Genomic DNA, 26,546 nt, shown 5'->3' with positions numbered 1-26,546 from the left:
CGCCACTGCCGGTTACCGACAATCAAACATTTTTATGATTTATGAGGCGTATTTGAGGGTTAAAGTCGCCTTTCTGTTTGACCCACGGGCTGGAGCTTGCTCACCTACGGTCAGAAAGAGTTTGTCCAAGTTTCAGGGTCAACGGGGCACTCATGTCGCGACTGTAAATCAATGACAAGACTCCAGAGGGAATAAATAGTTGATCTCACTGCTTTGATTTATTAAAAAAAAAAAAAAAAAAAAAACACACTTAAAAGCAAGCCAGGAAGAGACGAGAGTTGACTGTATGGTACCTGGGTGTGAATGAAGGGGGGGGGGGGGGGGAAGAAGAAGAAGAACAAAGACGGCGTGTCCAGGCACCACGGTGAACACGCACACACGGGAGTGCTCTCAGCTGAATTTGGCTTTGGAGAAGTCCATCTCCGGGTGCTGAGCCATGAACCTGCGGGGCCGAGCGAGCGCAGTTAGCGGCGCCCCCTAGAGGGGTCGCGTGGGGCGAAGGAAGGACGAGCCTACTTTTTCAGGATGTCCTGCTTCTTCTGCTCCTCGGACGTGGGCAGCCCCATGGACTTCTGCCGCTGGTCGTACATCATCTTCTCCACCATGCCGCGCGTTTCACCGTCCAGGTCGGACAGCTGTCCCGTGAGCAGATAAAATATTTGTATGTCAAACATTAAAAAACATTGTTTTTTTTTTTTGGGAATGACGTTACCTTTGAGTTCTCCGGGCAGATCTTCTTTGTGTTTATTTCCGGATCCGCGTCAACGATCTTGCTCCACCACTCCATTTTGTTAATCTGCGACGCGAGCACCTTAGGTCAGATTTTGTCCGAGCCCCTTCACCCCTGAGCAGCGAGGCGGAGCCCCCCGCAACCCCACCTTCTCCAAGTGGACCACCACCACCTTGCCGTCGTCCAGCAGCCAGGAGCTCTCCTCCACCTTGACCTCGTTGAAGAGCTGCCCCTCCACCACGGGCGGGTGCCCTTTCAGGCCCACCTTCAGCGAGCGCCGCTGGATGTCCACCACCACGTCCCGGCCCTTGACGCGGAACTTCACGTCGAACGGCACCGTCAGCTGCGGGGCGAGGACACGAGCTCAGACCACCAATGCGCCGCGCGACCGCGCTTTCCGCTTCCGATTCTCACATCCAATTCGGACAGCGTCTGAGTCCACTTGTAGGCGGGCAGGTCGGCGCCGTTTCCCGCGTTTGGCTTCAGTTTGTCTTTGTCCTTCTCATCCTCTTCCTCGGTGTCAGACTGCGAATGTAAAACACGTTAAAAGTCAGCACAATCCAAGATAGCGTTATGTTGTGGGTCGAATTAACCCGTCTAAAACAATATATCGATTGATGTGACATATTTTGAAGCAGCGGTGACAAGAAGATAAAAAGGGGTCACCTTTTTTTAAGGTTAGGGTTCAACAATCAACATTTCTGCTGTGTACCAAAGAAATGAACATGACAGTGACTGTGTAATGACTCACTTGCTCCAACAGAGGGTATAAAAGTCTACACACCCCTGTTGAAATGCCAAATTTTTGTGGCACTCCTTGACCTTTCTATTAATCAGACTAGCTAGCGCTGTAATGTCTCACAAGTGATGACACCACCGACCTAAAAAAAAAAAAAAAGACTGGATAGCGCATACACAGAACTGTCCGTTGATTGGTTGAAGCCAGTTGGCCGCCATCTTGGTACTCCCAAAACGTGTGGTAGACACTGTTTACAGGTTGGATTATGGCGGGGTTTTCCCTCAAAGTTTGGCACGCAGAATTAAAAATGGTTGCGTGAGCTCGACATTTTTTCAGTTCTGGTAACATGAAGAATTTTTAATTCCACTTGGTAAGAAAGAAAGACACATAACACTGTGACTAGTAAGAAACCTCGCATATTACATCGGGCCCTATTTCCGTGACGCGTTAACTTTTCCCAAAATATGCTGTGAAGCACTATCATCATAACATAGCAAAAAAACTAAGCATTTTTTTGGTCATAAAAACATTAAAGTCAATCAGGTAGTTTCGTGAAAAACAGTCAGCGTACGAAGGTGAAGCAGAGAGTGAACAGTGAAAAACAACAACCGTAAACAGGTTTGTTCAAGTAAATTAAGCTCATCCAAAAATAATAATAAAAAGACCTTTAGAAACTAACTTTAACAGTCAAAGTAAATCTTTTTAATTGACCTGTGGAATGTTTTCTCACAGCCACGAAACTGGCGATTAACGCTGTCCCTGCAAAGGTCGCCATGGTTGTTTTGGGAGTATCAAGATGGCGGATGGCGGCTTACAGTTTTGGTGGCCTATGAGCTATCCAGTCTTTTTTTTTTTTTTTTTAAGATCAGTGGATGTCACCAACTGGTTTGAACTGAGCATTCTTTTATAAACTCGATGCAGCGGTGGAGCTATTTTAATGGCAGGTTCGTATACCCGTTCACATCCTCACCTCCTTATCGTTGTCTCCATCATCCGCCGGTTTGTCCACCTTTACGGTTTCCTTCTCCTTCGTCTCGTCTTCTTTCTTTTTCTGTAAAACGCGAGCACGGATATAAGCGAGGGTGAGCGAAAACGAAAAAGAGAGAGACTCATGATCAGTACCTCGTCCAATTCCGTCTGGAGTTTCTCGGCTTCCTCGTCGGTGAGCTCCTGAATCCTGGAGGCGTCCTGGTTCTCCCTCTTGCGTTCGTCCTCCTCGGCGAGCTGGGCGGCGCGTTTGGCTTTCTCCTTCTTTTCCTTGTCCTGCTTCTTTTGCTTTTCTCTGTGGGCCTCCCTCGCCAGCTTGTTGTGGTGGGCAAAAGCGTCCTTCACCAGCTGATAAAACAAAAAGAGGTGATAAGGGGAAGACGTGATCATCAACGCTTCAGACCACTGTTTGGGAGTAATCTCACCTTTTCTGCAGCACCTTCATCACCACCGGTGAAAAAATCCGTCTTGCGCCGCAGGAAACTGAAAAATGTATTTACTAACTGAAGACAGAACAGATAGTTAAAAATCAGGACTTTGCGATTGATCAGAAAAATCTAATTTCCTCCCCCCTTCAGATCTTCCAAAACTTTAGCACTTATAGACTGCAGAACACATTCATAATTCATGGAAGAAAATATTTGGTTTTAACATAATGTCGTGAATTTTTATTTGGAACATTTATTTTTCTTCCATAGTCACACCAACATATTGAATATTACATAAGCTTTATTAATGATAAAACACGTGCATCATGCATGTAAAGGCGGTGTGCGCCGCCTAGCTACCGGCTAACCGCATTAGCTTTCACCGTTAGCTCAATTCAAAGAGCAGCCACATAAATACCTCGTATATTCCCCCTTCGTGCTGCTGGGCCATAACAAGCAGCATTCCGTCATACTTCTCCTCGTCGTCGCCCATAATTGTCTAATATTGAATAATGTGCACAGATGAATAATTGAATAACAAAACGAGGGAGGCCCTGAGTTTTGCTGCGCTGTTGACTTCACTTCCTGGAAACAAGCCCCGCCTTTTAACGAAGGAACCCAATCGGAGGCATGGATGTTAAATTGACAGCTGATACGACCAATAGAAACAAGACTTGAGTTAGGAAAGGAAGTGACGTCTGACCGAGTGGATTTTTCTAGAGAAGCCTTGGTGGCCTTATCTAAAAATATATATATTATTATTTTTTTAAAAGTATATAGTTTAATGTAAGCTATACAGGATGGAAGCACAGCAAATGCGTACAATTTCTTGATTTTTTTTTATTACAATACTTGACAATAATGAAGGAAGTGAGGTTGATTTCTCTTCTCACTTCCTCGAAACAAGTCCCGCCTTAGATTTTATTTGACAGTTGAGACAACCAATAGAATGTCAGAAAAGCGAGCGACCGGATGGATTTTCCAGAAAAATTCTACTTCACTGCATTGTTTTTTGCACGTTTGTCTGTTTTCCCGAATGTATTATATTTTTTTTCAATTCAATATTCAATTCATTCAAGATAGAAATCATATTGAAGACGTACATTTACAATCTAACTACGTTGCTTTTCTGTAATATCACTTGGTAACAGTCACGTGACTTACCCACAAGGCAGCGCCTGCTGTCAACCCAAACACGGAGAGTAAAATCTAGAAAAACGTGAATAAATAACTGTTTTAACATTCTCATGACAGACAAAAAACACTGTAATAAATCAAACAGTGTATCTCACTGGATTTATTTTGAAAACCACTTAATAATGACATTTAACAAACAACTATCAATTATGGTACAATAACATTTTGTGGGATTTTGCGCATTTACATCATTCGTTAAAAGAACTAAAGCACAAACAATACACCATATAAGAGAGCGCAGATGGACGGCTTCCCACAACGTTTCTTGAGCCGCCATGTGAGATTCGAACAGTAACAACTTCTAGTACAACGTTGCTTATGCTTGTTAAGAAGGCAATTGTTAATTCCCAGGGCCACAGAACCGCATTCAAGACGTTTGATATCTGCTTCATTTCAATTTATGATTATTTCCATGAACCAGGCAACTCCCTTCACTGCGCTACGTAAGCCACCAGAAGACATAAATTACGTGGAGAAAGTATATGAGGACAAAATAGGGGATGAAAAATCATTACAAGCTGATGGTGATGTGGCGTTCAATTACAGTACAATATTAAAAAAACAAAACAGGTACACGCACAAAAATATAGTCAATATTAAAACAGAGAGCCCTGAGTTCGGTTATGTCCTTCACACGCAATTGTGGCCCCTTCAAAGATTAGTGGGGAACATATACACGGGCTTCTTAATTAATAACAGTGAATTACTTAATTAAATTGTGTATTTTTAAGCGGTACTTTTGTATGGTTTTTAACAGTACATAATGTCTGATTTTTGAACTGCGCGAGGTCTGTGCAGTACCACGTTGTGCCACAACACTCGGGGCAGCGCTGAGTTCTACTGAATGAGATGCAGACGAATTAAGAAGCAAGAAAAAGAGTCCAAACCACTGATCTAAAAAAAATAAAACAAAAAAACGACTGGATAGTTCATTGGCCACCAAAACTGAAGTCGCCATCCGCCATCTTGATACTCCCAAAACAACCAGACCGTTAATTCGCTAGTTTTGTGGCTGTGAGAAAACATTCCATTCCAGGTAAGTTGGGAAGATTTACTTTGACACTGTTAAAATTTTTATTTCCTGATGGTATTAATTCACTTGCACAAAGTTTTGTTTACAGTTGTTATTGTTCACTGTTCACTCTGTGCTTTCATTTTCATAGGCCGACGGTTTTTCACGAAAAAGCGATGTCAATATTTTCCCAAACTTCATCAGTGGATAAGCAAGAAAACACATTTTCTGTGAAATTTTGGATGAATTTCATAATACAGAACTCTGCAAATCGAGTTTGATTTTCAAATATGAGGAAACAAGTTTAAATTTTCTGTCTGACGTCGCAGAGACAACAAATAGTGTTTTTATTATGTATTTTCCCATTGCGAGTCCTTATTTCCCAAAATATGTCTGACAGACTTAAAATTGAATGTTTTTATGACCAAAAAAATGCTTTTTTTTGGTTTGCTGTTATAATGATAGTGCTTCACAGCGTATTTTGGGAAAAGTTCACATGTCACGGAAAATCGGGCCCGAGGTGATATGCAAGGTTTCTTGGAACTCACGGTGTTCTATGTCTTTCCTTTGCACTTTGCCTTTTTTGGCTTACCAAGTCGAATTAAAAATCCTTCATGTTACCAGAACTGAAACAAATGTCAACCTCACACGACCACTTTTAATTCAACATCCCAAAGTTTGAGGAAAAACCTCGCCGTAAGCCATATCCTCCACGCGTTTTGGGAGTACAAAGATGGCGGCCAACTGGCTTCAACTAATCGACACACAGCTAGATGTTTTTTTTTTTATTTTTTTTTTTTAGATCAGTGTTTCAAATTACTGAGTCCGGTGGTATGAGACGAAATAATTGGGTTTGTTTGAACTTTCTTGTGTTTAAATATACAATTAATTCTCTTTTCTTTTAATATGTTCGCTTTAGAGTCAAGCAGCTGGGAGCAACAAACAAGCAAGCATGCATTTCTTAATCTTTAATGTGTTATTTAGTTCTTGTTTTATGATTTATTCTTTGCTTCACCAGCTGAGAACAGTTTTTCATTCACAATGCTGACTTGGAAGCAATTTAGGGTTCCGAGTCTGGTCCGAGGTCCTGTGCGCCGGCACGCTTTCCAAGTTAGAAATTGCGTGCAAAGAACTCGAAAGTTGTCAGTTGACCGCTGCGTTAGCGTACATTAGCGCCTTCGCAGTCACGTACAAGTTCGGGCTAGGTCGCCGCTGCAGAAATGGAACTCTTTGGTAAATCGAGGACCCCCCCCCCACCCCGTAGTGTGTGGACGGATTCATGTTCTGACAGACGTGCGGATGAGCGGGACGCCCGACGAGTCCGTCTCGGTGTGGAAGCTTGTCGACGTCGAGCTGGACGTGCGACCTGCGGAAGCAAAACGCGGGGGTTATTATTATCATTACAGAACGATATACCGTAATTTCCCACCATTAAGCCGCAACTTATTTTAAGACGCTTTCGACCTTGCGGCTTATGCGGTGATGCGGCTGATTTGTGCATTTTTTTTTTCCTAACGGCCGCAAGGGAGGCACTTGAACGGAAAAGGTAAGAGTGAGACCGGTGGAATATATGTGCCGAGGCAGTGACTTTTACCGGTATGTTTTTTTTCTAACCGGCCCTGTTAGCGCTGTGCTAGCGTCTTGTTGCTGTGTTACTGCCGTGTCTCAGTGATTTTTACCAGTACGCTTTTTTTTTTTAAACTAGCCCTGTTAGCGCTGTCCTAGCGTGTTGCTGCTGTGTTACTGCCGCGTCACAGTGATTTTTACCGTTATGTTTTTTTTTTAACTAGCCCTGTTAGCGCTGTGCTACCGTCTTGCTGGTGTGTTACTGCCATGTCTCAGTGATTTTTACCGGTTTGTTTATTTTTTTTTCCTGGCCCTGTTAGCGCCCCGCTAGCATGTTTCTGCTGTGTTACTGCCGTGTCTGAGTGATTTTTACCGGTATGTTTTTTTTTTTCCCTCAACCGGCCCTGTTAGCGCTGTGCTAGTCTCTTGCTACTGTGTTACTGCCACGTCGTTTTTTTTTTAATTGGCCCTGTTAGTGCTGTGCTACCGTCTTGCTGGTGTGCCATGTCTCAGTGATTTTTACCGGTATGTTTATTTTTTTTAACTGGCCCTGTTAGCGCCCCCTTGCATGTTTCTGCTGTGTTACTGTTGCGTCTCAGTTATTTAGGTATGTTTTTTTTTTATATTAACCGGCTCTGTTAGTGCTGTGCTAGCCTGTGTAGCTGCCGCGCCTGTTTTTTTTTTTTTTTTTTTTTACCGGTATGTTTTTTTTGTTTTTTTTTTTAAACTAGCCCTGTTCGTGCTACCGTGTTGTTGCTATGTTAAGTTAAACTAAGGTATTAAAACTTTGAAAACTCTTTCCGCGTACCGTCTTTGTAAATAACTCGCGTTTCAATGCGGGCAACTGCGTATTTTTCCCCGGGTGCGGCTTACGTATGTACCAAATGGTATTTCCTTTACATATGTACTGGGTGAGGCTTATAATCCGGTGCGTTCTGTAAAACGGAAATTACGGTAGATTCATCTGAAGAAAAGAAAAAGGCAAGTCTGACCTTCGTTGTTCCTCCAAATGTCACGGGCACACTTGTCGGAGGAGGTCAATTCAGATATTTGGATGTTTGGATTTGATTTGTAGTCATCTTGAAATGAAAGAATTGCACACACACACACAAAAAAGCAAACAATTATCAACTTGCACGGCAAGAAAGCGACTTTATGGTTTTGTTGTTGACGTGCGCTGTCACCGTGGCTACTCTGACATGGTGTTGCTCCACAATGTTGTGTTACCAACCAAAACAGCAGCACGGAAACACTTCCGGAAGATCAAAAACAAGGAGGCGTAAGATTATGTAATTTCTTTCTCAGTATTGTTTTTATCTTGCGTTGTGGGGGGAACAAAAATGTCAGTTACGGGACGGTTTTGGGTTTTACAAACGTGCACACGGAACGAACTGAAGTCGTACGCGTCGGATTGAAACTCACTGTTGTTGCTGAAGGCAAAAGAGCCGCTCTCCCTCATGGTCTCGTTGCCGCTGTCGGACAGCGTCCTCTCCGGGCGCGAGGCCGTCGGCCGCTTCTTCTTCTTGCTCCGGCGCGTGCTGATGCGGATGATGCCGCGCACCAGCCGGCACTCGGCCTCCTGCTCGTCCATCTGGTGCTCCTCGGCGAGCGAGTTGATCAGCTGGTTGATGGCCTTGCTCTTGCGCAGGAACACCGAGTCCGTGGTGCAGCGGGCCAGCTCCTCGATCTGGTACTCGGTGTAGAGCTCCAGCAGCTTCTTGGTGATCAGCGAGTCCACGTTCTCCTCGCCGTCCTCCCAGGCGTCTGGTTGTATGACCTCCTGCAGGGAAGGGTGGCAGGGCTGCGATTGCGCCACGTACGCCACAGTGTCGTTGTCGATGTAATTCCTCGGGCTGTCCACTTTGACGCCGCCGATGCAGACGTCCCCCAGCCAGTCCGTGTCGTCGTCCTCCTCCTCCTGGCGGACCGGCAGATTCTCGGCGTGCAGGCTCAGCTTTTCCGGCTCCTCCGGGACGCTCTCTTTGGGCGCCAGACACGGGGCTCGCAGGCAGACTCTGTACAGGCCGCACGTCAGGACGCTACACGCGAAAGTCCTGCAAGCTTTCGGGGAACCGCAGGGATTGCAGGTTTGGCTGGCGCGGGGGGGCTCGGCCGGGGAAACCAGGAAGGTGTCGCGCTCCTTCCCGTTTGACTCTTTCTGGGGGGATTCCGGCTGTGGCTCGGCGGGGTCCACGCAGCGCTCCTCGTAGGACCAAGACCCCCGGCTGCCGCTCAGGCTCGGCCCCCGCTTGTAACTGTCAGGCCTCGAGCTTCCTCTCGAGCTGCCCGCACTGCCTACAGACATGGTTTTCGGGCTTCAGGTTCTGGGCAGAAAGTGACAGATTATAGAAAAATGTTTTTTTAATGCCTTTTACAGTGAATACATTGATGGTGAACATCAGCAATAAAGTATCGATAAACAGTCGGCAAATGTGGCTCTCCTTTCCCACATTCGTGGGCATTATATTAAGTAAGTATCCACAAAATAATATAATTATTGTATCATAAAATAATAAAATGTAAGGTATTTTTTGATGAGCTGTTTATTTAAAAAAAAAATTCTACTCATGACTTGGGCAACAGGTGGGCCACACATTTTCTCGTGACGAGCCAGAAGCATTTTTATGTCAAATCCAATGCGATTTTTCATAATGAAAGTATGAATTATTCATATTTAGGGAAGGAAATTCATTCCTTCATCATCTTTGAGAGCTCATTCATAAAATTGACATCACTGTTTCAACAGGTTGCTATCATTAAAATATTTGACCACATTTTCTCAATTGAGAACATTAAAAAACAAATACTGGTTTAATTGTCATATTTTTTTGTTCATTTTAGAACGGTAGCCTGCATGACGTAATGTTATTTTCAAGACATGATTAATCAATCGTCCAAACAATTCTTAACGTGAACTAATCGATTATTACGTTCCACAACGAGTTATAACGTGAATGCACATATTGATGAGATGACTGTTACATTGAGAAAAATAGGCAAAGGTTTGACCTATTGGGCCGCATTCCCTTCAACATTTGAAAATAAATGTCACTTTCATGGCGGCGACGTCACTCTGTTTCCTCCATTAGAGCGCTGACGACTATCTTAGTAAACACGACTTACAATTCACGGTTCGCCCACGTAGCAGCTCGTAAACGATCGCTGATATCTTTCCATGTCATTTAGCATATCTTACTGATGCACATCTTGAGGCGACAAACTTTTTTTTTGCAGTCGTTTTTTCCGAAAGTAAACTTGTCGACAGTTCGACAGTGCACCTGAGCGTCAAGGGAGGGAGGTAACACAACAGGTAACGGGGGAGGACATCCGGAGATGCCTTGTAAAGTAAAAATACTTGTAAAGACTCGAAGTTAGCTGCATCACCGTATAATTGCCTGGAATTGATGGAATAACGTGTGATAATAATTTAGTCACTTTTTTTAATTCAATGAGACACACAACCACATATTTAGCTACAACAACTGTTATTTTATTTTGGTATCCTTGGTCAAATTCGTTATCATATCTGCTAACTTGATAGCCAGAGCTCAAGCCGGAAGTGGTAATTTATGAAGATTTATCTTCAGTATTCCACATTCTTGGGGATAACCAATCCTCATAAAATAATTCAGTGTACAATGTAATTGTAAAATTGTGCTGTTATACCTCAACGGGTGCAATTGCCTTGACATCCCCAATGTAATTTGATTTTATTTCGAAGTTGATAATCCGGAAATCGTGTCTTCTACCTGACAGAGGGGCGGCGTGCGTTGACGAGTCGATATTAAAACAAATTAATTCACTCTCAACATTACGAAAAGGCAAGAGTCTGGTGAGAAATGTCTTTACTCCACGTTAGCGCTTGTTTCCAGAGCACAAGTGGCCGTATATTAGTTTAGGTGAAGGTGGCACGTGAGCCGCTCATGGCTAAAAGGCTGAAGATGCTAGGTGGTGAATCTTTTCAATGGACGCCAATAATATGCCATGTGAAGAAAAGGGGACACATTTAAACACCAGTCCGCCATGAATGACAACGAATGTAAATCCGGGGACGGCGCTTTCGTGTTTTTTTTTTTTTTTTTTTTTTTTGTAGCTGGCTATTCCTAATGCCTTTGTGTTTGCGTGACAATTGATTCCAAACGCGATGACGTCACTGCCCCCTATGGGAAAGTCGTGCTAAAGGGTGGCAGAAACAAATCCTGTCATGAATAAAGGTGACTATCAGCAAATCGAGGCTGGCAAACCTGGAAATTGCACGCCCGCCTCGCCGTGTTACCAACGCCGCGCGGAGGACCGCAGCAGCGAGCCCCCGAGAAGACCCAGGAGGAGGTGGGAGGTTCTCCCGGGGAAGAACCGCTTCTTCTGCAACGGACGCCTCATCACAGCCCGCCACAGCGGTCTCCTGCCCCTGACCCTGGGCCTCATCTTCATCACAAGCGGATTATTCTTCACATTCGAGTGAGTGCGCGCGTATTTGACGCTGGCATATTCCGCATTACGGACAAGGAAGTCTTGTTTCTCGTCCGTTCCAGCTGCCCTTTCCTAGTCCAGCACCTGACGAGCTGCATACCCGCCATCGGAGGAGTCCTGTTTGCGTTCGTGGTGCTCACGCTGCTGCAGACCACCTTTTCGGATCCCGGCATCCTGCCTCGAGCCACGCCGGACGAGGCAACCGACATCGAAAAGCAGATCGGTACTTTCAAATTATAGATTTGTGGCGGAACCTATTCTGTTATTACCTCAAACTCTTGAGGGGGGAAAACTCACAGTACTGATGTTGCCGTGTTATAACCCTTAAAGAAGCTGATATTTCAACATAAACTGTAGTGGAACACATTTCACAGGCATATATTCTTTATCCTCTGCAAAAAAAAAATGACTAACAGGTGGCCGGAATAAGTAGCACAATGTCCATTGAATTGAAGTAAAAACGTGTTCATGGTTTTAATTCCTCCCATTTGGTTTGTCACTGCTCTATGTTTTCAAAGGTACAACATTGTGGCGTGCTATTTACCTTATTAAAAAAAACGACACCATTTTTAATTTTCATTTCAGTGAGGAAATGTGATTTGAAATACAATTCACAAAACATTTTTTTTTTATCACAGACAACGCCGGTAATGCCAGCTACCGACCCCCGCCTCGCACCAAGGAGGTGCTCATCAACCAGCAGGTGGTCAAGCTCAAGTACTGCTTCACCTGCAAGATGTTCCGGCCCCCCCGCACCTCTCACTGCGGCCTGTGCGACAACTGCGTGGGTGAGCCGGCATTTATTCCCAACAAGGGTCGTGATGCCACCTTAGCGACTATAAAATGACCGTCAGTCTTATTTACATTCATAAAATGCATCCATTTTTCTTAGCCGCTTATCCTCACGAGGGTGGCGGGCAGTGCTGGAGGCTATCCCGGCTGTCAAGTGACCCCAGGATCTCAGAACTGTGAGGCCAACCGTTTGCTTTCCAGATGAGCCCACCGTGCCGCCTTCTTAAAATCCATACTTCAAAAAAAAAAAAAAAATACAATACAGGCATATAATGCAAAAATCTATTAATAGCACTCCAGCTTTCTGAGACAAGTCACTTAGTTGTGAAAGTGGGGTTCAATTCCTGTATGTATGTCTCTATGTACCGGCCGCCGGTGGCTAAGGTGCCTTGAAAATGGCCATTCAATGGGCTTTGAAGCGTGAAATCATGATCCACAAACAGTTAAATTATTTTGGAGTGGGGTTTTTCTTTTGCGAGACGTGTTAAAAAATGTGAATTATTATTTGCATGTTCTCCGAAGATAGCTGGGGTACGCGCCTGTGACCCTCGCGAGGATAAGCGGCTCATAAAATGGATGAATGGAATTCCAGTCCACTTGTTGATGCTGTACTTTTTTTTTTTTTTTTTTTTTTCTTTCTTTGGTTCAGAGCGTTTTGACCACCACTGCCCCTGGGTGGGCAACTGCGTGGGCAAGCGCAACTACCGCTTCTTCTACGCCTTCGTCGTGTCGCTGTCCTTCCTGACGGCGTTCATCTTTGGCTGCGTGATGACGCATCTGGCATTGAGTAAGCGAAAGAAAGCACGGTCGCCATGACTCCCGGCAGGAAGTGAAAGAAAGTCAACCGAGTGATTTTTGCTGACTTGAGTGACTTTTGTCCGTGTAATCTTTATAAGCAAAGTATTTATTGTTTCCTTTCAGGAACCCAGGATGGCAAAGGTTTGGTTTTTGCCCTCCAAGCGAGTCCTGGCAGATATCCTTTACTTGTTTACAAAAATATTTTTAGCCAGTTACCCCTCCCAATGTGCCGTTGTTTTTTTTTTTTTCCTTGACCAGAACTTGCACCGCCGTGGAACTGGTGATTTGTTTCTTCTCTGTGTGGGCCATCTTGGGCCTCTCAGGCTTCCATACATATCTCGTAGCTTCCAACCTCACCACAAATGAAGATGTGAGTCATGTTTTCGCATATTCTGGTGTTAAATATGGAGAATTGAGAATGTCTCATTGATTTTTACCGGTATGTTTTTTTTTTTTTTTTTTTAACCGGCCCTGTTAGCACGACGCTAGCGCTATTGTTAGCATTAAACTCTCTGTGTAGCCTCTTTCTCTGTAAATATCTCGTGTTTCAACGTGGGGACTTGCGGCTTTTACACCTCTGCGGCGTATGTATGTACGTACCAAATGGTATTTCCTTTCCAAATGTACCGGGTGAGGCTTAATAACCAGGTGCGCTCTGTAGGCTGGGAATTACGGTACATTTGCAGTTCTCACTACAGTAGCCATTTAATGGTGTAAAGCAGGCGTGTCAAACTGGTTTTTCTCATGGGCCACATTGTTGTTCCGGTTTCTCTCACAGGGCCGTTATGTCTGTGAAACAAAAATAATTAGTAATGTCATCATATTTACATAATTTATGAACTAGTTTTGAAATCAGAAATCAAGGGTAATGTGTTTTTCAACTATTCACGTTTAGTAACACAAAAATGCTCAACTTGATCATTTATGATATCTGACAATTGTAAATTTTGGTCCAGATTTTTTTACAGGAATCATGGAAATTGCCACTTTAGATTTGGCTTCACAGGCCACATAAAATCATGTGCCGGGCCGGATCTGGTCCCCGGGCCTCGAGTTTGACACCTGTGGTGTAAAGTGTCGCTGCGTGCATTGAATGAGGGAGAAGTGCTTGAAAATAAAGAAATGACTGACGCAGTAATGTCGCTTGGGTGTTGTCGGGGTTAATAAAATTGTTGTTATTATTATTTTTTTATGTGTGCAGATTAAAGGTACTTGGTCAGGGAAGAGCGGCGCCGGAGATGTCACCAACCCGTACAGTCACAGGAACATCTTCATCAACTGTTGCGCCGTACTCTGCGGACCCATGCCGCCCAGGTAAGACGCATTTTATTGTCAATTATCGCAGGAAGGCGGCAGCTCCAGCGTTGGCCTTCATTTCCCCCCCCGCCACAGTTTGATCAACAGACGAGGCCTCCTGCCCCCAGGCGAACCCGCTCGGCCCAACACGGACATCGAAGTGCCAATCGCGGCCAGCAAAAGCGGGATAAATACGGTAGGCCACTTTACAAATGGGGATTTATGCCAGCTGAGTGGAATCACTTTTTAGCAAACACTCGAGAGGCAACCGGATGGTTTGGAAGGTGTCCCGGAGCCCCAATAATTTGTCTACAAGCAATTAGAAAATCATTTTTGACTCCCTTGTGGTGTGTTCACAGTCTAAACACGGAGCTAAAGGTCCGCCGGAGTCCACCGCTCACACGCCGCTGCTGTCGGCCCCGTCCCCTCAGGGGTACCCGGGGTCGGCCCGCCCTCCGGCCACGAGACCCGACCCCGGGGCCGGCGTCCCCGCAGACTGCGGATCGCGCGGGACCTCCGGCCCGCCGCTTGGCGACGCCGACCACGCGCGCCCCGCCAAGGCCAAAGCCAAGAAAACTAAAAAGCACGTTCCCAAGCGCAGCTGCGACGTCGCCGTGGCCAAAGGGAGGAGCCTTGAAGGTGCCGGCTCCTCCCCCCTTTCACCTCAGTGACACTTTATTTATAATTTGATCAACTTTTTTTTTCAGGGACACTTTATTTAACAATGGTGTAACAGCTGAATTTGTTTTTGAAACAGAAGAGTGGCCGTGTGTACAGCTTGATACAGGTACACTTTTTACCGATCTATTTATTTATTGTTTTTTGTTATTGTAGAAATGCCATTTTTAAAAGGTAAGTATGCCTTTTTATTGGTGAAGTGATGCACTAAAAACTTTTTGTTTTCTGGATATTCACGGGCAACTGTTTGATTTGTGTCAATGTTAAACACAGATGACCATTTTTTTTTTTTTTGTACTCAAAATGAGTTTGCATCTATGAATATAGTGTAGATATGCACCTTGGTCATGTTTACTTGTAAGACGACGACGTTTTCTTGTCCGTTTGGCCAAATTGCACTAAGCCACCGAGCGCCAGAAAAGCTCGGTAGGCAAGTCGTACGTTGAAAAATATGTCCCGTTTATACCCGCATTGGAACCTGCAAAGCAATAGTCATAAAGATGCGGTGAACATTCCCCCACCCGGTTTGCGTTTTGAAGGAGAAGCATGTCGTGCTGTGTTTGTATGAAAATGGTAAGAATATTAAAGCAATCAAAAGCTAGAGCGATTGTACGTATTTTTTTTTTTTCAATGCTGCTGTTGCTAAGTACTTTGACCACTAGATGGAAGTGATAGCTTGTAAAAATGCACGAGGAAAAGTGCCTGTAAACCAATAACCACAAAGTACAATTACTTCATCCTTTGATGGACTCGCTGTGCAAAACGAACCTTTCGCTGCAGCCGGCAATCGTTGCGTAGCTGAATTTTTTTGTAACGTAAATAGGTACAGCTCAGTCCTGCAGTGAGATCCAAATAGCTTCCCTTTCCAAAAAATTATTTGCTGCCCACACGCAAATACAAAAGCATTTCTCAAAATGTAGCATCAACCAGCTGTCTATAGAAGTGTTTCATATAGTCAAGGCAAATATATATATATATATATATATATTTTTTTTTTTTTAATTACACCTCCATTCCCCCTGAGGGGTTGCGTCAGGAAGGGCATCCGGTGTTAAAAACTGTGCCAAACAAATATGAGCGTTTCATCTGAGATGTCACGCTGTGACGGCCCCAAACGGGACAAGCTGAAAGAAACTCACTGACTAGGGTTCTGTTCTGACGTTCCGGGTTCAATCCTGGTTCAACCCGCCTGTGTGGAGTTTGCGTTCTCTCCTCGTGCCTGCGTGGTTTTTCTCCGGGTGCTCCAGTTTCCTCCCACATTACAAAAATATGCAAATCATAACACTTCTTACCACGCCTCGCAAAACAAAAACTCCACGCCGACATGTAGCAATACAATAAGTAGCATGAAAAGAATGTAACCGTTTGTGGATCATGATTTCATGCTTTAATGCCCATTGAATGACCATTTTCAAGGTACCTCAGCTACCAGCAGCCGGTACATAAAAACATACATACAGGAATTGAATCCCACTTTTTCAACGTCTCGGAAAACTGGAGTTCTATTACTAGATTTTTGCAGAGGATAAAGTACATATGCCCGCATTATATTTTTTGTAGACATGGATTTTAAGAAGGCAGCACGGTGGATCAGCTGGAAAGCGTTTACCTCAGAGTCCGAGGTCCTGGGTTCACTCCCGGACCCACCTGTCTGGAGTTTGTATGTCCTCCCTGTGCCTGTGTGGGTTTCCTCCTGCATCCCAAAAACATGCAACATTAATCGGACACCCTAAATTGCCCCCAGGTGCGATTGTGAGTGCAGCTGTTTGTCTCCACGTGCCCTGCGATTTGGCAGGCAACCAGTTCAGTGCCCCGCCTCTTGCCCATTGACAGCTGGGATAGGCTCCAGCACTCCCTCGTGAGGATAAGCGGTAAAGAAAATTGATGTATGGATGATGATATACCACCAAACAAAAAATGTCGCGGCTGTTTCTTAATAATCATATTAACGGTACAAGTTCGGTCATCATTTTACATGAGTTTTCCCCCCCAATTTTTTTTTTTTTGTTGCAAACCGTTCATAAACTTTGCTGAGCTTGCTTGTGTCCAAAAGGTTCCCTCATACATATTTAGTCCCCCCCCGTCCCCACGTCTTCCTTCCACACATCTGCTGTCAAAACCGCACCAGCTTAAGTGTTTGTTAAACCAATAATAATAATAATGTTGATTTTAGGGAATGCTGCTACAAGCTCCTCACATCAGCCTTGTTTTATTTATCCGTACTGTATAAATAACCCCCGAGGTGACCCTGTGTAGGAGTTGAGGGGCAACTTGGAGATGGAGCGTGTTTGCTGTAGATGTAGCGGGCACTGGAAAACATGGATGTCTAATGTGTGTGTTTGTGGAGGGAGGGAGGGAGGGGGGGGGCGGGCTGCGATAAGATTTGATAAGATGATTATTCTCTGAAAATATGTAGGATGGCGCAAATAATAGTCCATGAGGCATCGAGATAGCTGAGCGCGCTCGCTCGGCCGTGTGTGCGCGTGAGTGCGGGGGCGGCAGTGATGATGATTCAAGTCCGATTTCTCACAGGAACAGACACTTCACTGGAAGCAGAGGCACATCGCAGTTGGGCAGGACCGAAGGAATATTTCACTTTTTTTTTTTTTTTTTTTTTTTTTTTTTTTTTTTAATTCAGCACCTGTCGAGTTAAAAGGAAAACAACAAAACATTTAACAGCGGATGTATATATATTTTTTTTTAATTTCAGTTTTCGGGTGAAGATAGAACATGTCCCGAGTGGCCAGCTTGTCCAAACTGCGGCAGGAGAGGATGCGGGAGATAAATCTGAGGGTGAGTTATAATCACGAACACACTTTTTTTTTTTTTAAAGTCAAATTTATCATATATGAATGCCAAGTGTGTGTGTTTTTCTGCGTTTGGGTTACTTCCCCTTTTTTTCTTGGGTGCAACCGCGGTTTCCTGATTGTGACACACGCATGCGAGGGCCCGCTCGTGTAGGCCTGCAACGATCACGGCTCCGGAGTCGAACTGCTCTGAGTACTCTGTGGGTGTAGGTGTGTGTGTGTGTGTGTTTGCTTGCACAAAGTGTGCACGCTCTTGCCGGATAGCCGTTGCCATAGAAATGGCCGTGCGCGCGTGATATCGCCGCTGTGCGTGAAATTCTCCAGAGCTTCAAAAAAAAAAAAGGTTGTCGAAATGTGTCGGTGCAGGTGTGAGGATTTTGGATTGCCATGGTGAGAAATTCATGTTTGGAATTTGTTCACTTTATTTAGATTTTTTTTTTTTTGTACATTGTTTTGCATCCAACCATCGAGGTAGGGATGCTAATATTGTTTATCATTACACCTTCGCACACGTACATTTTTAATTCCCTGTTGTTTGAAAAAAATGCAAAACTTTCTGTGGGAATTTGAAGGAATTATGGTAAAAACCACACGAAAATTAACTCCATAAATGTATTTTGTGAACGACTCCGCCACAAAAGGATGCCAAGAATGGCGAAGAGGAAAGCACGGTGTTTTTTTTTGGTTAGCACATCCGCCCCTGTATCTTCCTAAAATGTCGACATTTCAGCCTACAAGACCTCAAATTGGAACTTGAGAACCATTTTATAAGTGGCTAGCTCTGCATTTTCAAAACGTCCCTGTGGAATCAAACCAACCGGTCGACCGCAGCAGCACATGAATGCAAACTGAACCAAACTTAATTATGACTTCTGCTTTTTGCAGTGTGACCATCATGAGATCTAAACAGCTACCACCCCCCCACCCCCCCCCACCCGCAATCTGAACTCAGGAAACAAACTAATAGAAACGCATTCATAATCATAGGAAAGCCCCCCCCCAGAGTAAACAGATTATGAACCAATATATTCACTGCGCAAACACGGTAATGGTCATGATGCATTTGGGTTCACATAATTCCCCCTTAATTAGAATTTTTTTAATCCTTTCCCCAAGAATAAAGAGCGAGAGCGCATGAGGGAGCGAGAGAAGGCGGCCCGGGAGAGGGAGGCTCGCTACAACAACGGCCACCTTTTCACCTCCCTCACCGTGTCGGGCACGACGCTGTGCTCGGCATGCAACAAGAGCATCACGGCCAAGGAGGCGCTCTGCTGTCCCAGTGAGTCGCAATGTGTCCGAAATAGATGCCCTCCATTTTTCTTCAAAAATAATCAGTAGTTAGCTATGATTTTATTTCATTTTTACGTGCAATATTTTTTTTGTGTGGGGATCATTATACAAGTACAGCCTGTAAGCGCACTGCTAATGTCCATCCATCTATTTTCTTCACCGCTTATCCTCACGAGGGTCACGGGGAGCGCTGGAGCCGATCCAAGCTGTCAACGGGCCGGAGGCGGGGTACACCCTGAACTGGTCGCCAGCCAACCGCAGGGCACATGGAGACAAACAACCAATTACACTCACAATCACACCTATGGGCAATTTAGAGTGTCCCATTGATGTTTTATGTTTTTGGGATGTGGGAGGAAACCGGAGTGCCCACCCGGAGGAAACCCACGCAGGCACGGGGAGAACATGCAAACTCCACACAGGCGGGTCCGGCATTGAACCCGTGACCTCAGAACTGTGAGGCTAACACTTTACCAGTTGATCCACCATGCTACCCAGTGCTAATGTAAATAGTAATATTATAATAATTAATACTTTTGATCAACTTTGAAGGCTACTACACTTTACTGTGCGAGTAGTCGCTGATGGTGTAGTGGTACACACGCCTGACTTTGACGCAGGCAGCGTGGGATCGATTCCCGCTCAGTTGGGGTGTCAATATGTGCTCTGCGACCAGTTCAGGCCCGAATTTAGCTGGGTTAGTCCCTAGCACTCCTGCGACCCTTGTGAGGATAAGCGGCTTGGAAAACGGATGGGTGGATGTTATGGTGGTACTTGCAGAACTATCGGGTCCAAGCACATCTCACCAGCAAAGGGAAAGATAATTACTAAAACAGAAAATGAGTCCAAACTGGCTTATATGTTATTGACATTTTTTTTTTCCCAGCATGCAATGTGACCATACACAACCGCTGCAGAGACTCTTTGCCAAACTGCGCCAAAGTCAAACAGCGGGTGAGACGCCATTTTGCCTTACCACACCTTGAAACGATTTGAAAATGTTCCCTTTTGCCCTGAACGTGAATGACCGAGATCGCCACATTTGCCATCCACAGCAGCAGAAGACGGCCCTCATGCGCAATAACTCGTCTTTGCAAAACGTCACGCTGCGCACAAGAAGTGAGATTTTTTTTTTTTTTCTCTTCTCAATCCTCACTTTTGAGTTTCTATTACTTTGAAAAAAAATGTGTTTTGGCTTCCCCCCCGCAGATCCGGTAATGCGCGAGCGTCCCACGTCGGCCATCTACCCTTCCGAGAGCCTCCGCCATTCCCTTCTCGGATCTCGGCGAGGACGCTCGGGCCTCACGCTGTCTAAAAGCGTCTCCACCAACAACATCGCAGGGTGATCAAGTTGTCGCGCGTATATGTGATATTTTAAACCTGGTGACAGTTATTTGTAGATGAACTACAAAAAAAAAAATGTGTATGAAGAAAATGTATTAAATCAATTACTTTTTTGCACCACCTTACCTTTTTGCACTACTAGCTCAAAAAAAATAATACTTGGCAAACAATTTCTGCGGCAGGAACCTGAACGACGACTCCCCTCTGGGGCTGCGCCGGATCCTGTCCCAGTCCACGGACTCCCTCAGCTTCAGGAACAGGGCCATGTCGGTGGAGTCGCTCAACGACGACGGTACGCACGATCAACTTTGATTTGTGAGGATCACCCGTGAGCCCTTTTTTTTTTTTTTTTTTTTTTTTTTAAGTTTGGCGTCTCGTTAAAGGGGACTACTATTACGCTTCGATCCTGGAGGAGATGGAGCTGGAGGGCGAGGATTTCAAGGCGGACTCCTGGAGCATGGCCGTGGACACGGACTACCTGCACGCGCATAGCAAAAACGTCATCAAGAGGCAGGATGTCATTTATGGTGAAGACTGCTGACACCTCCTCCGCCCATCGCTCCCCATCTGCGGTTAAGTAAATAGACCGCAAAGCAACTCTTTCATGTCCCCGCGCAGAGTTGATCCAGACCGAGGTGCACCACATGCGCACGCTGCGCATCATGGAGCGGGTGTTTCGGCAGGGCCTGCTGGAGGAGCTCCAGCTGGACCCGAGCACCCTACACGCCTTGTTCCCCTGCCTGGACCAGCTGATCTGCATCCACTCGCACTTCCTGGTGCAGCTGCTGCTGCGCCGCAACGCCAGCCTGCAGCCCGAGTCCAGCTGCAACTTCACCATACACCGCCTTGGCGACATACTGCTGGAGCAGGTGGGTGACGCACGCGTGGACCAAGCCGTAATACCAACCAGTAGTCGTAGTGATCGTGAGTTCATTTGTTCCATGACCGTGTTCTTATCTCAAACAATCATTCCCCATTAAAATGAATGCAAGAGCAATTAATCCGTTATGGCCACCCGCACAAAAAAAAAACCCACACAATTTATAAAGCTGATTTTAATAAATAAACACAGCACTATATCGTAGTCATAAAAGCATCATGAAAGTGAATATTGGGATATTAACTGGCTTCATGAAGTGTGATCACTGTCGTACATTGGCGTGTTGTGCCTTGAAATGTGCTGTCTGTCTCAATCGCTCCTTCACTCGCTCTGCCACCGCCCCCGTGTGCTCGCAGGGTGCAGCACGAAGCGTCTGTGTCTGCACAACAGAACCTGCAGTTCTGAAACTGAAAGCCTCTACTTTTATGAAACCTCCACATCTCATTTGCAAGAATATACTGTTCGTCACTGTATATCCATAGCTTCTCCGTCGTTATGGATCTCTGTCCACACCTTAAAATTGCTTTAAAATTTTAAGGTGTAGCTGTTAAAGTGTTTCTCACAGTTCTGAGGTCCCGGGTTCAATGCCGGACCCGCCTGTGTGGAGTTTGCATGTTCTCCCCGTGCCTGCGTGGGTTTCCTCCTGGCACTCCGGTTTCCTCCCACTTCCCAAAAACATGCAACATGAATTGGACACTAAATTGACCCTAGGTGTGATTGTGAGTTCGGCTGTTTGTCTCCACGTGCCCTGCGATTGGCTGGCGACCACTTCATGGTGTATCCTGCCTCCAGCCCATTGACAGCTGGGATAGAATCCAGCACTCCCCGTGATCCTCGTGAGGATAAGCGGCAAAGAAAATGGATGGATGGTTTAACCCTTAACGACCTCGAACCAGCACTCCAAGAGGAAAAAAAAAAAAGCATCGTGGAGTTTTTGGTTACATTTCCGCTCCCCCAAATCTTTCCTTCATGTCTCGATGTGCGTTCCCAGTTCTCCGGCCAGAGCGCGGACGACATGCAGAAGACCTACGCCGAGTTCTGCAGTCGCCACATGAAGGCGGTCAAGTTGTACAAGTCGCTGCTGGCCCGAGACAAGCGGTTCCAGTGCTTCATTCGGGTGAGAAGCGATAAACGGCACCCAAAAAAAATAAATAAATAAAGAAGAGAAAATCCACTAAATCCGATTGGGTAATGTGTTTGTGTGTGTGTTTGTGTGCAGCGTGTGAGTCGAGGACCCTGGCTGCGTTGCCATGGCGTCCAGGAATGTATTTTGTTGGTGACTCAGCGCATATCCAAGTATCCCGTCCTCATTCAGCGTATCCTGGACAACACCATTGGTGAGCGGCCACGCATTGCCATTACACTCTGCGCCGTTACCGCATTATTATTATTAATTTTTTGTCTCACAGAAGACGAGGAAGAAGCATCCTCCATCGCCCAGGCTCTGTCCATGGTCAGAGATCTTCTCAATTCAATCGAGCAACAGGTATTCTCCTCTTTTTTTTTTTTTTTTTTTTTTTAAACCCCAACTTCTGAGAGAGTCGCACGAGGTTTTTTTTTTTTTTTTTTTTTTTTTCATCGTGACGTCAGTGATTTCATCTCCCCGGGTGGCAGATGGAGGAGCTGGAGAAGACGCAGCGAATGCAGGAGATCCATTCCAAGCTGGACCAGCGCGCCGAGACCCGGGTGAGGGACGGCGGACTCTTCCGGCCTGCCGAGCTGCTCCGCCGCAAGCTGGTTTACGAGGGAACGCTGCTTTGGAAAACCCCCGGATCCCGACTCAAAGGTACCAAAAAAATGGATTTTAGACCTCAGTGGAAACAGTATGTTAAAGTACAGTATGTTACATTTCTGACCAGTCAATAAATTCTCGCTCTGTTGTACGAACTATTTGATGCTATAAAACACCACGATTTCACAATATTGCTCTTCCCGTCTTCCAAGGGTGCACAGTTTTACTATATTCACGTTTCATGTTAGCTTCCATTCGCTGCTCTAATTGTTATGATGACACTGCAGCTTTAAAAACAAGACACTTGCACTTCCCTGGCACTCACCCATTAGCTTGATCTATATTTACACGCGTGCACAGTTGGATACAAGTCTTTGCAAAGTCTCACATCTTCTCACCCTCCTGAGCGCACCCTCAAAAACCAGGCGCCCTCCCTTACAACCCGTTGCTTGTGGGCTTTGAGGGGATCATTTGTACCCTCAACAACCATCTTGGTACCGGCGTCTGTTTTTTTAGCCTTTTGCTCTCTTGAAAAACAATCTAGGGAGGCGCTGTTGACGTCGAAGTTGTTCTCACGTTGAAGCGTTTTTTTGTCTCTGTTGGAAATAACGCAAAGTAACTTGAACAGTTAGATTGTTAGTAAACATAACTACAATAAAGCGATGCATGGGCATTCAAAGTCGCCTCACAGCACACTGAGAATCACAAAATTAGGCATTCCGTCAACATAGCTTTGTTTTTTGTAGATGTGCAGGTCTTGCTGATGACGGACATCCTGGTGTTTCTTCAAGAGAAGGACCAGAGGTACATCTTCCCATGCCTGGTAAGAGCCACAAAGACGTGACCAGGGTCGATAACGGTACGCAAAAGTATAACGCTAACCTGCGCGTCTCCAGGACAAGCCCCCCGTGCTGTCCCTGCAGAACCTCATCCTGAGAGACATCGCCAACCAGGAGCGAGGCATGTTCCTCATCAGCGACAGCTCGCCGCCGGAAATGTACGAGGTGCACGCCGCCTCCAGGGAGGACAAGAACGCGTGGATACGGCAAATCCAGCGCACCGTCAGCAAGTGCGGGCATCGATTTGTACATTCGCCACCGTGCATTGGTGAACCAAATAAGATGTTTGTTGATTGGAATTTGTTTGTGCTCAGGTGTCCGTCACGTGAGGAGTTTCCCCTTATAGAGACGGAGCACAAAGCTCATCTGAGGAGACTCAAAGGTCAGTTATGACATAAATAAGCCCACCAATCAATCAAGCCGGCGCATTCATGGCTCGGTCGATTGTTCCCGCGCTCGCAGCGGACCTCCAGCAGAAGGACCGGGAAATGCTGGAGCTCCTTCAGGAGCGGGTGACGCTGTTCTGCGAGCTGGCCCAGGTGACCAGCTGCCAGGAGGAACTGGAGCCGCCCGTCACGCGCTACCTCTTCAGGGCCGACACCCCGCAAGCGCCGCGAGCGGAGAAGTTCCTGCTGGATGCCACGGCCGAAGGTTTAAAAAAAAAAAAAAAATCACATTATGCCCAGTGGTGGCGCTAGTGCGATTAGTAATGTTTCTCCACAGTGGACCGACTGAGCGAACTCCTGCTGGGCTCCAGCGTGGACGTCCCGCTCCTGTGCCATCACAACCACATGGACATGACGGACGCCAGTAATTACATTTGATTTGATTACATTTTTACTATTTATCTGTTCATGCAATTTATTTATTTTTTTTCATCTCTGCAGTTGATCAGGATTTTCTCATCAACGGAGCTCATGAGCTGCCAGCGGCAAAGGTCAGCTTTAGTTGAATATCCATTTATCACGCAACAATCTTAGGTACATGCTAAATATGTTTTTTGTATGTGTTTTGACAGGAGGTCTGTCAGAGGCTGATGAATCTTAGCGTTTACCTCCACGCCCTCCAAGTGAGTTGCACAATATCGCAACCACTTCCACGTTGTCCTTTTACAATAAGAGAGACCACTTAAAAGCAGCCACCTCCTCCTGTAGTGCTTTTCACAATAAAAGCTAACACTTTCTCACCATAAATATTTTTATTTAAATGAAATTAATTGTAATTTCACAAGTCCTCAGTGATTATTTTCCGTTAAAACAGCCTAATGAGGATATTTACAGTACTGTAATTTCCATCCTATAAGCTGCGACTTTTATCACACACTTTCAACCCTGCGGTTTATGCGTTGATGCGTCTAATTTGTGCATTTTTTTTATAACGGCCGCAAGGTGGCACTCAAGCGGAAAAGGTAAGAGTGAGACCTTCACCGGTCCGGCCCTGTTAGCGCTGCGCTAGCATGTTACTGCCGTGTCTCAGTGATTTTTAATAGTATGTTGTTTTTTTAACCAGCCCTGTTAGTGCGGCGCTAACGTTAGCATTAGCTGTAGGCCGGGAATTACGGTATCTGGATTTGAGATTTTTGATTACGCTCCTAACTTCAGGCTGCTGTCATCAAGCAAGACTCCATCCTGGAGCTCCTGCTGCAGCAGGAGGACGCGGCGTCGCCGGCGTCGGCCGGTTCCTGGCGGCAGAACCGCGAGGCGGCCGGCGGGTCCACCATCGGCGAGCTGGCCCTGCTGCAGCGCCAGCACAGCCTGCTGCAGGAGGAGCTGCTCAGGCTGCGCGACGCCGAGACCCGCTTCAAGGACAGCGAGAAGGCCCGGGCCAAGCTGGAGAAGCAAGTCCGACACATGAAGGTCTGCGGCGAAGGGTCGCAGGAGCCCGCCGAGCCGTCCGCTCAGGTGAGACGATCACCTTACGTTTTGGGCCGATAGGAAATGAGGGGGGAACACGAAAAAGTTCAAATGTTGTAAGGGAAATACTTGAATTTATACAGTCTGGAAGAGAAGGCCCAAAGGCAGCTTCACAGTGGAACAACCAGATCGACCAATCAAACGCTTGTCAAGGACGCAGCGATGAGGAGGTGAACATGACGTCCGACGACGACGATAACGAAGAAGAAGAAGAGGCATCGGAAAGCTCCAGAGGTCAGAGATCCCACTAATTAGTTTTGGGAGCAGTGCGTGTATTTGTTAGTTTTATTTTTTAACGTTTTCATGATACATATGATAGAAGGGAGCAATTCCCACCCTGATGTCAATCACGAGAAGACACACCAAAAGTTCTCAAGAAGCCATTCCGGAAAAAAAGACACAGGAAGTCAAGTGGCCGATTTAAGCTCATTTTGATCATTTCTACCAGGAAGTCAAAACAATAACTAAAGATTTTTGTCTACTTGCTCCCTACATTAGGCCAATCATAAACTAAATGACTAAGAAGTTGATTTGTTTTTTTTTTTCATTGCTTGTGCGACAACGTTTGATGACTCGCCACAAAACAGGAGCCCTGTTGCTGAATAATTTCACTTTTCCCTCCACCGCAGATTTCCAAAGGATTCCCGAAGAGGTCTGAGCTTCTACCGCTAACAAGCTAAGTGACCCTCGCACACTCCAGTAGAAAAGCCGCCATGCCCTAATGTCAACTTTGAATGAATTACTTAATTTATTTAGCTGATTTGCGTTAGTTTACCTCTTGAAGGGTTTGTGTGTATGTGTCATTTGCACAATATACTTCCATGGGGGGGGGGGGGGGGGAATGAAATATTCAAATGACTACTACACGGTTTTGCTTCTGTTTAACAATAATTGTGATCTTTTTCTGTTATCATTTGCGTAGAATCCACCGTCAGGGGAATTTTATTATATTTAGTACAGTGGTACCTCGACTTACACGTAACTGGACTTAAAAGTTTTTCATGACAAGGCATCACATGGCCGTTTTTTTTTTTTTTTTTTAACTGAA

General features: G+C 45.6%; 4 protein-coding genes across 6 annotated transcripts; 2 read left to right on the top strand and 2 right to left on the bottom strand.

The window, feature by feature from the left end:
• Nucleotides 1–260: 260 nt before the first annotated feature.
• Nucleotides 261–3,501, bottom strand: nudc (nudC nuclear distribution protein). Its single transcript, XM_061825907.1, has 9 exons — nucleotides 3,303–3,501; nucleotides 2,882–2,959; nucleotides 2,592–2,804; nucleotides 2,440–2,520; nucleotides 1,145–1,255; nucleotides 879–1,073; nucleotides 713–796; nucleotides 517–635; nucleotides 261–442 (listed from the first exon to the last, which is right to left on the bottom strand). Exons 1-9 carry the CDS (start codon nucleotides 3,375–3,377, stop codon nucleotides 391–393), a joined length of 1,008 nt encoding a protein of 335 aa, XP_061681891.1. The 5' UTR covers nucleotides 3,378–3,501; the 3' UTR covers nucleotides 261–390.
• Nucleotides 3,502–4,227: 726 nt separating this feature from the next.
• Nucleotides 4,228–9,973, bottom strand: LOC133499935 (keratinocyte differentiation factor 1-like). Its single transcript, XM_061818387.1, has 4 exons — nucleotides 9,783–9,973; nucleotides 8,082–8,983; nucleotides 7,652–7,738; nucleotides 4,228–6,459 (listed from the first exon to the last, which is right to left on the bottom strand). The coding sequence occupies exons 2-4, from the start codon at nucleotides 8,962–8,964 to the stop codon at nucleotides 6,371–6,373; spliced, it is 1,059 nt and encodes a 352-aa protein (XP_061674371.1). The 5' UTR covers nucleotides 8,965–8,983; nucleotides 9,783–9,973; the 3' UTR covers nucleotides 4,228–6,370.
• A 254-nt stretch (nucleotides 9,974–10,227) lies between these two features.
• Nucleotides 10,228–17,451, top strand: LOC133499909 (palmitoyltransferase ZDHHC18-B-like). 3 transcript variants are annotated; one of them, XR_009794777.1, is made up of 11 exons: nucleotides 10,228–11,117; nucleotides 11,192–11,352; nucleotides 11,768–11,917; nucleotides 12,571–12,708; nucleotides 12,843–12,894; nucleotides 12,987–13,089; nucleotides 13,921–14,033; nucleotides 14,112–14,211; nucleotides 14,375–14,654; nucleotides 14,723–14,802; nucleotides 17,404–17,451. XR_009794777.1 is itself a non-coding variant. In XM_061818340.1 (10 exons), exons 1-10 carry the CDS (start codon nucleotides 10,864–10,866, stop codon nucleotides 14,746–14,748), a joined length of 1,377 nt encoding a protein of 458 aa, XP_061674324.1. In that variant the 5' UTR covers nucleotides 10,228–10,863; the 3' UTR covers nucleotides 14,749–15,296. The 3 variants fall into 3 exon arrangements, 2 of the variants coding, with proteins under 2 accessions (XP_061674324.1, XP_061674315.1); XM_061818340.1 differs by lacking the exon at nucleotides 17,404–17,451 and having other exon boundaries at nucleotides 14,723–15,296; XM_061818331.1 differs by lacking the exon at nucleotides 17,404–17,451 and having other exon boundaries at nucleotides 14,375–15,296.
• Nucleotides 14,751–26,546, top strand: arhgef1a (Rho guanine nucleotide exchange factor (GEF) 1a). The gene is made up of 23 exons (XM_061818318.1): nucleotides 14,751–14,802; nucleotides 17,404–17,486; nucleotides 18,617–18,779; nucleotides 19,677–19,744; nucleotides 19,846–19,909; nucleotides 20,000–20,132; nucleotides 20,317–20,426; nucleotides 20,518–20,661; nucleotides 20,753–21,003; nucleotides 22,006–22,131; nucleotides 22,234–22,351; nucleotides 22,424–22,500; nucleotides 22,629–22,800; nucleotides 23,493–23,569; nucleotides 23,643–23,815; nucleotides 23,900–23,967; nucleotides 24,048–24,236; nucleotides 24,309–24,395; nucleotides 24,473–24,522; nucleotides 24,604–24,654; nucleotides 25,187–25,486; nucleotides 25,582–25,732; nucleotides 26,128–26,546. The coding sequence occupies exons 2-23, from the start codon at nucleotides 17,424–17,426 to the stop codon at nucleotides 26,154–26,156; spliced, it is 2,664 nt and encodes an 887-aa protein (XP_061674302.1). The 5' UTR covers nucleotides 14,751–14,802; nucleotides 17,404–17,423; the 3' UTR covers nucleotides 26,157–26,546.

The sequence above is a fragment of the Syngnathoides biaculeatus genome, chromosome 1, assembly GCF_019802595.1.
Source record: "Syngnathoides biaculeatus isolate LvHL_M chromosome 1, ASM1980259v1, whole genome shotgun sequence".
NCBI lineage: Eukaryota > Metazoa > Chordata > Actinopteri > Syngnathiformes > Syngnathidae > Syngnathoides > Syngnathoides biaculeatus.
The sequence above is the reverse complement of the archived record's forward strand: the minus strand, read 5'-3'. Positions and strand labels throughout refer to the sequence as shown.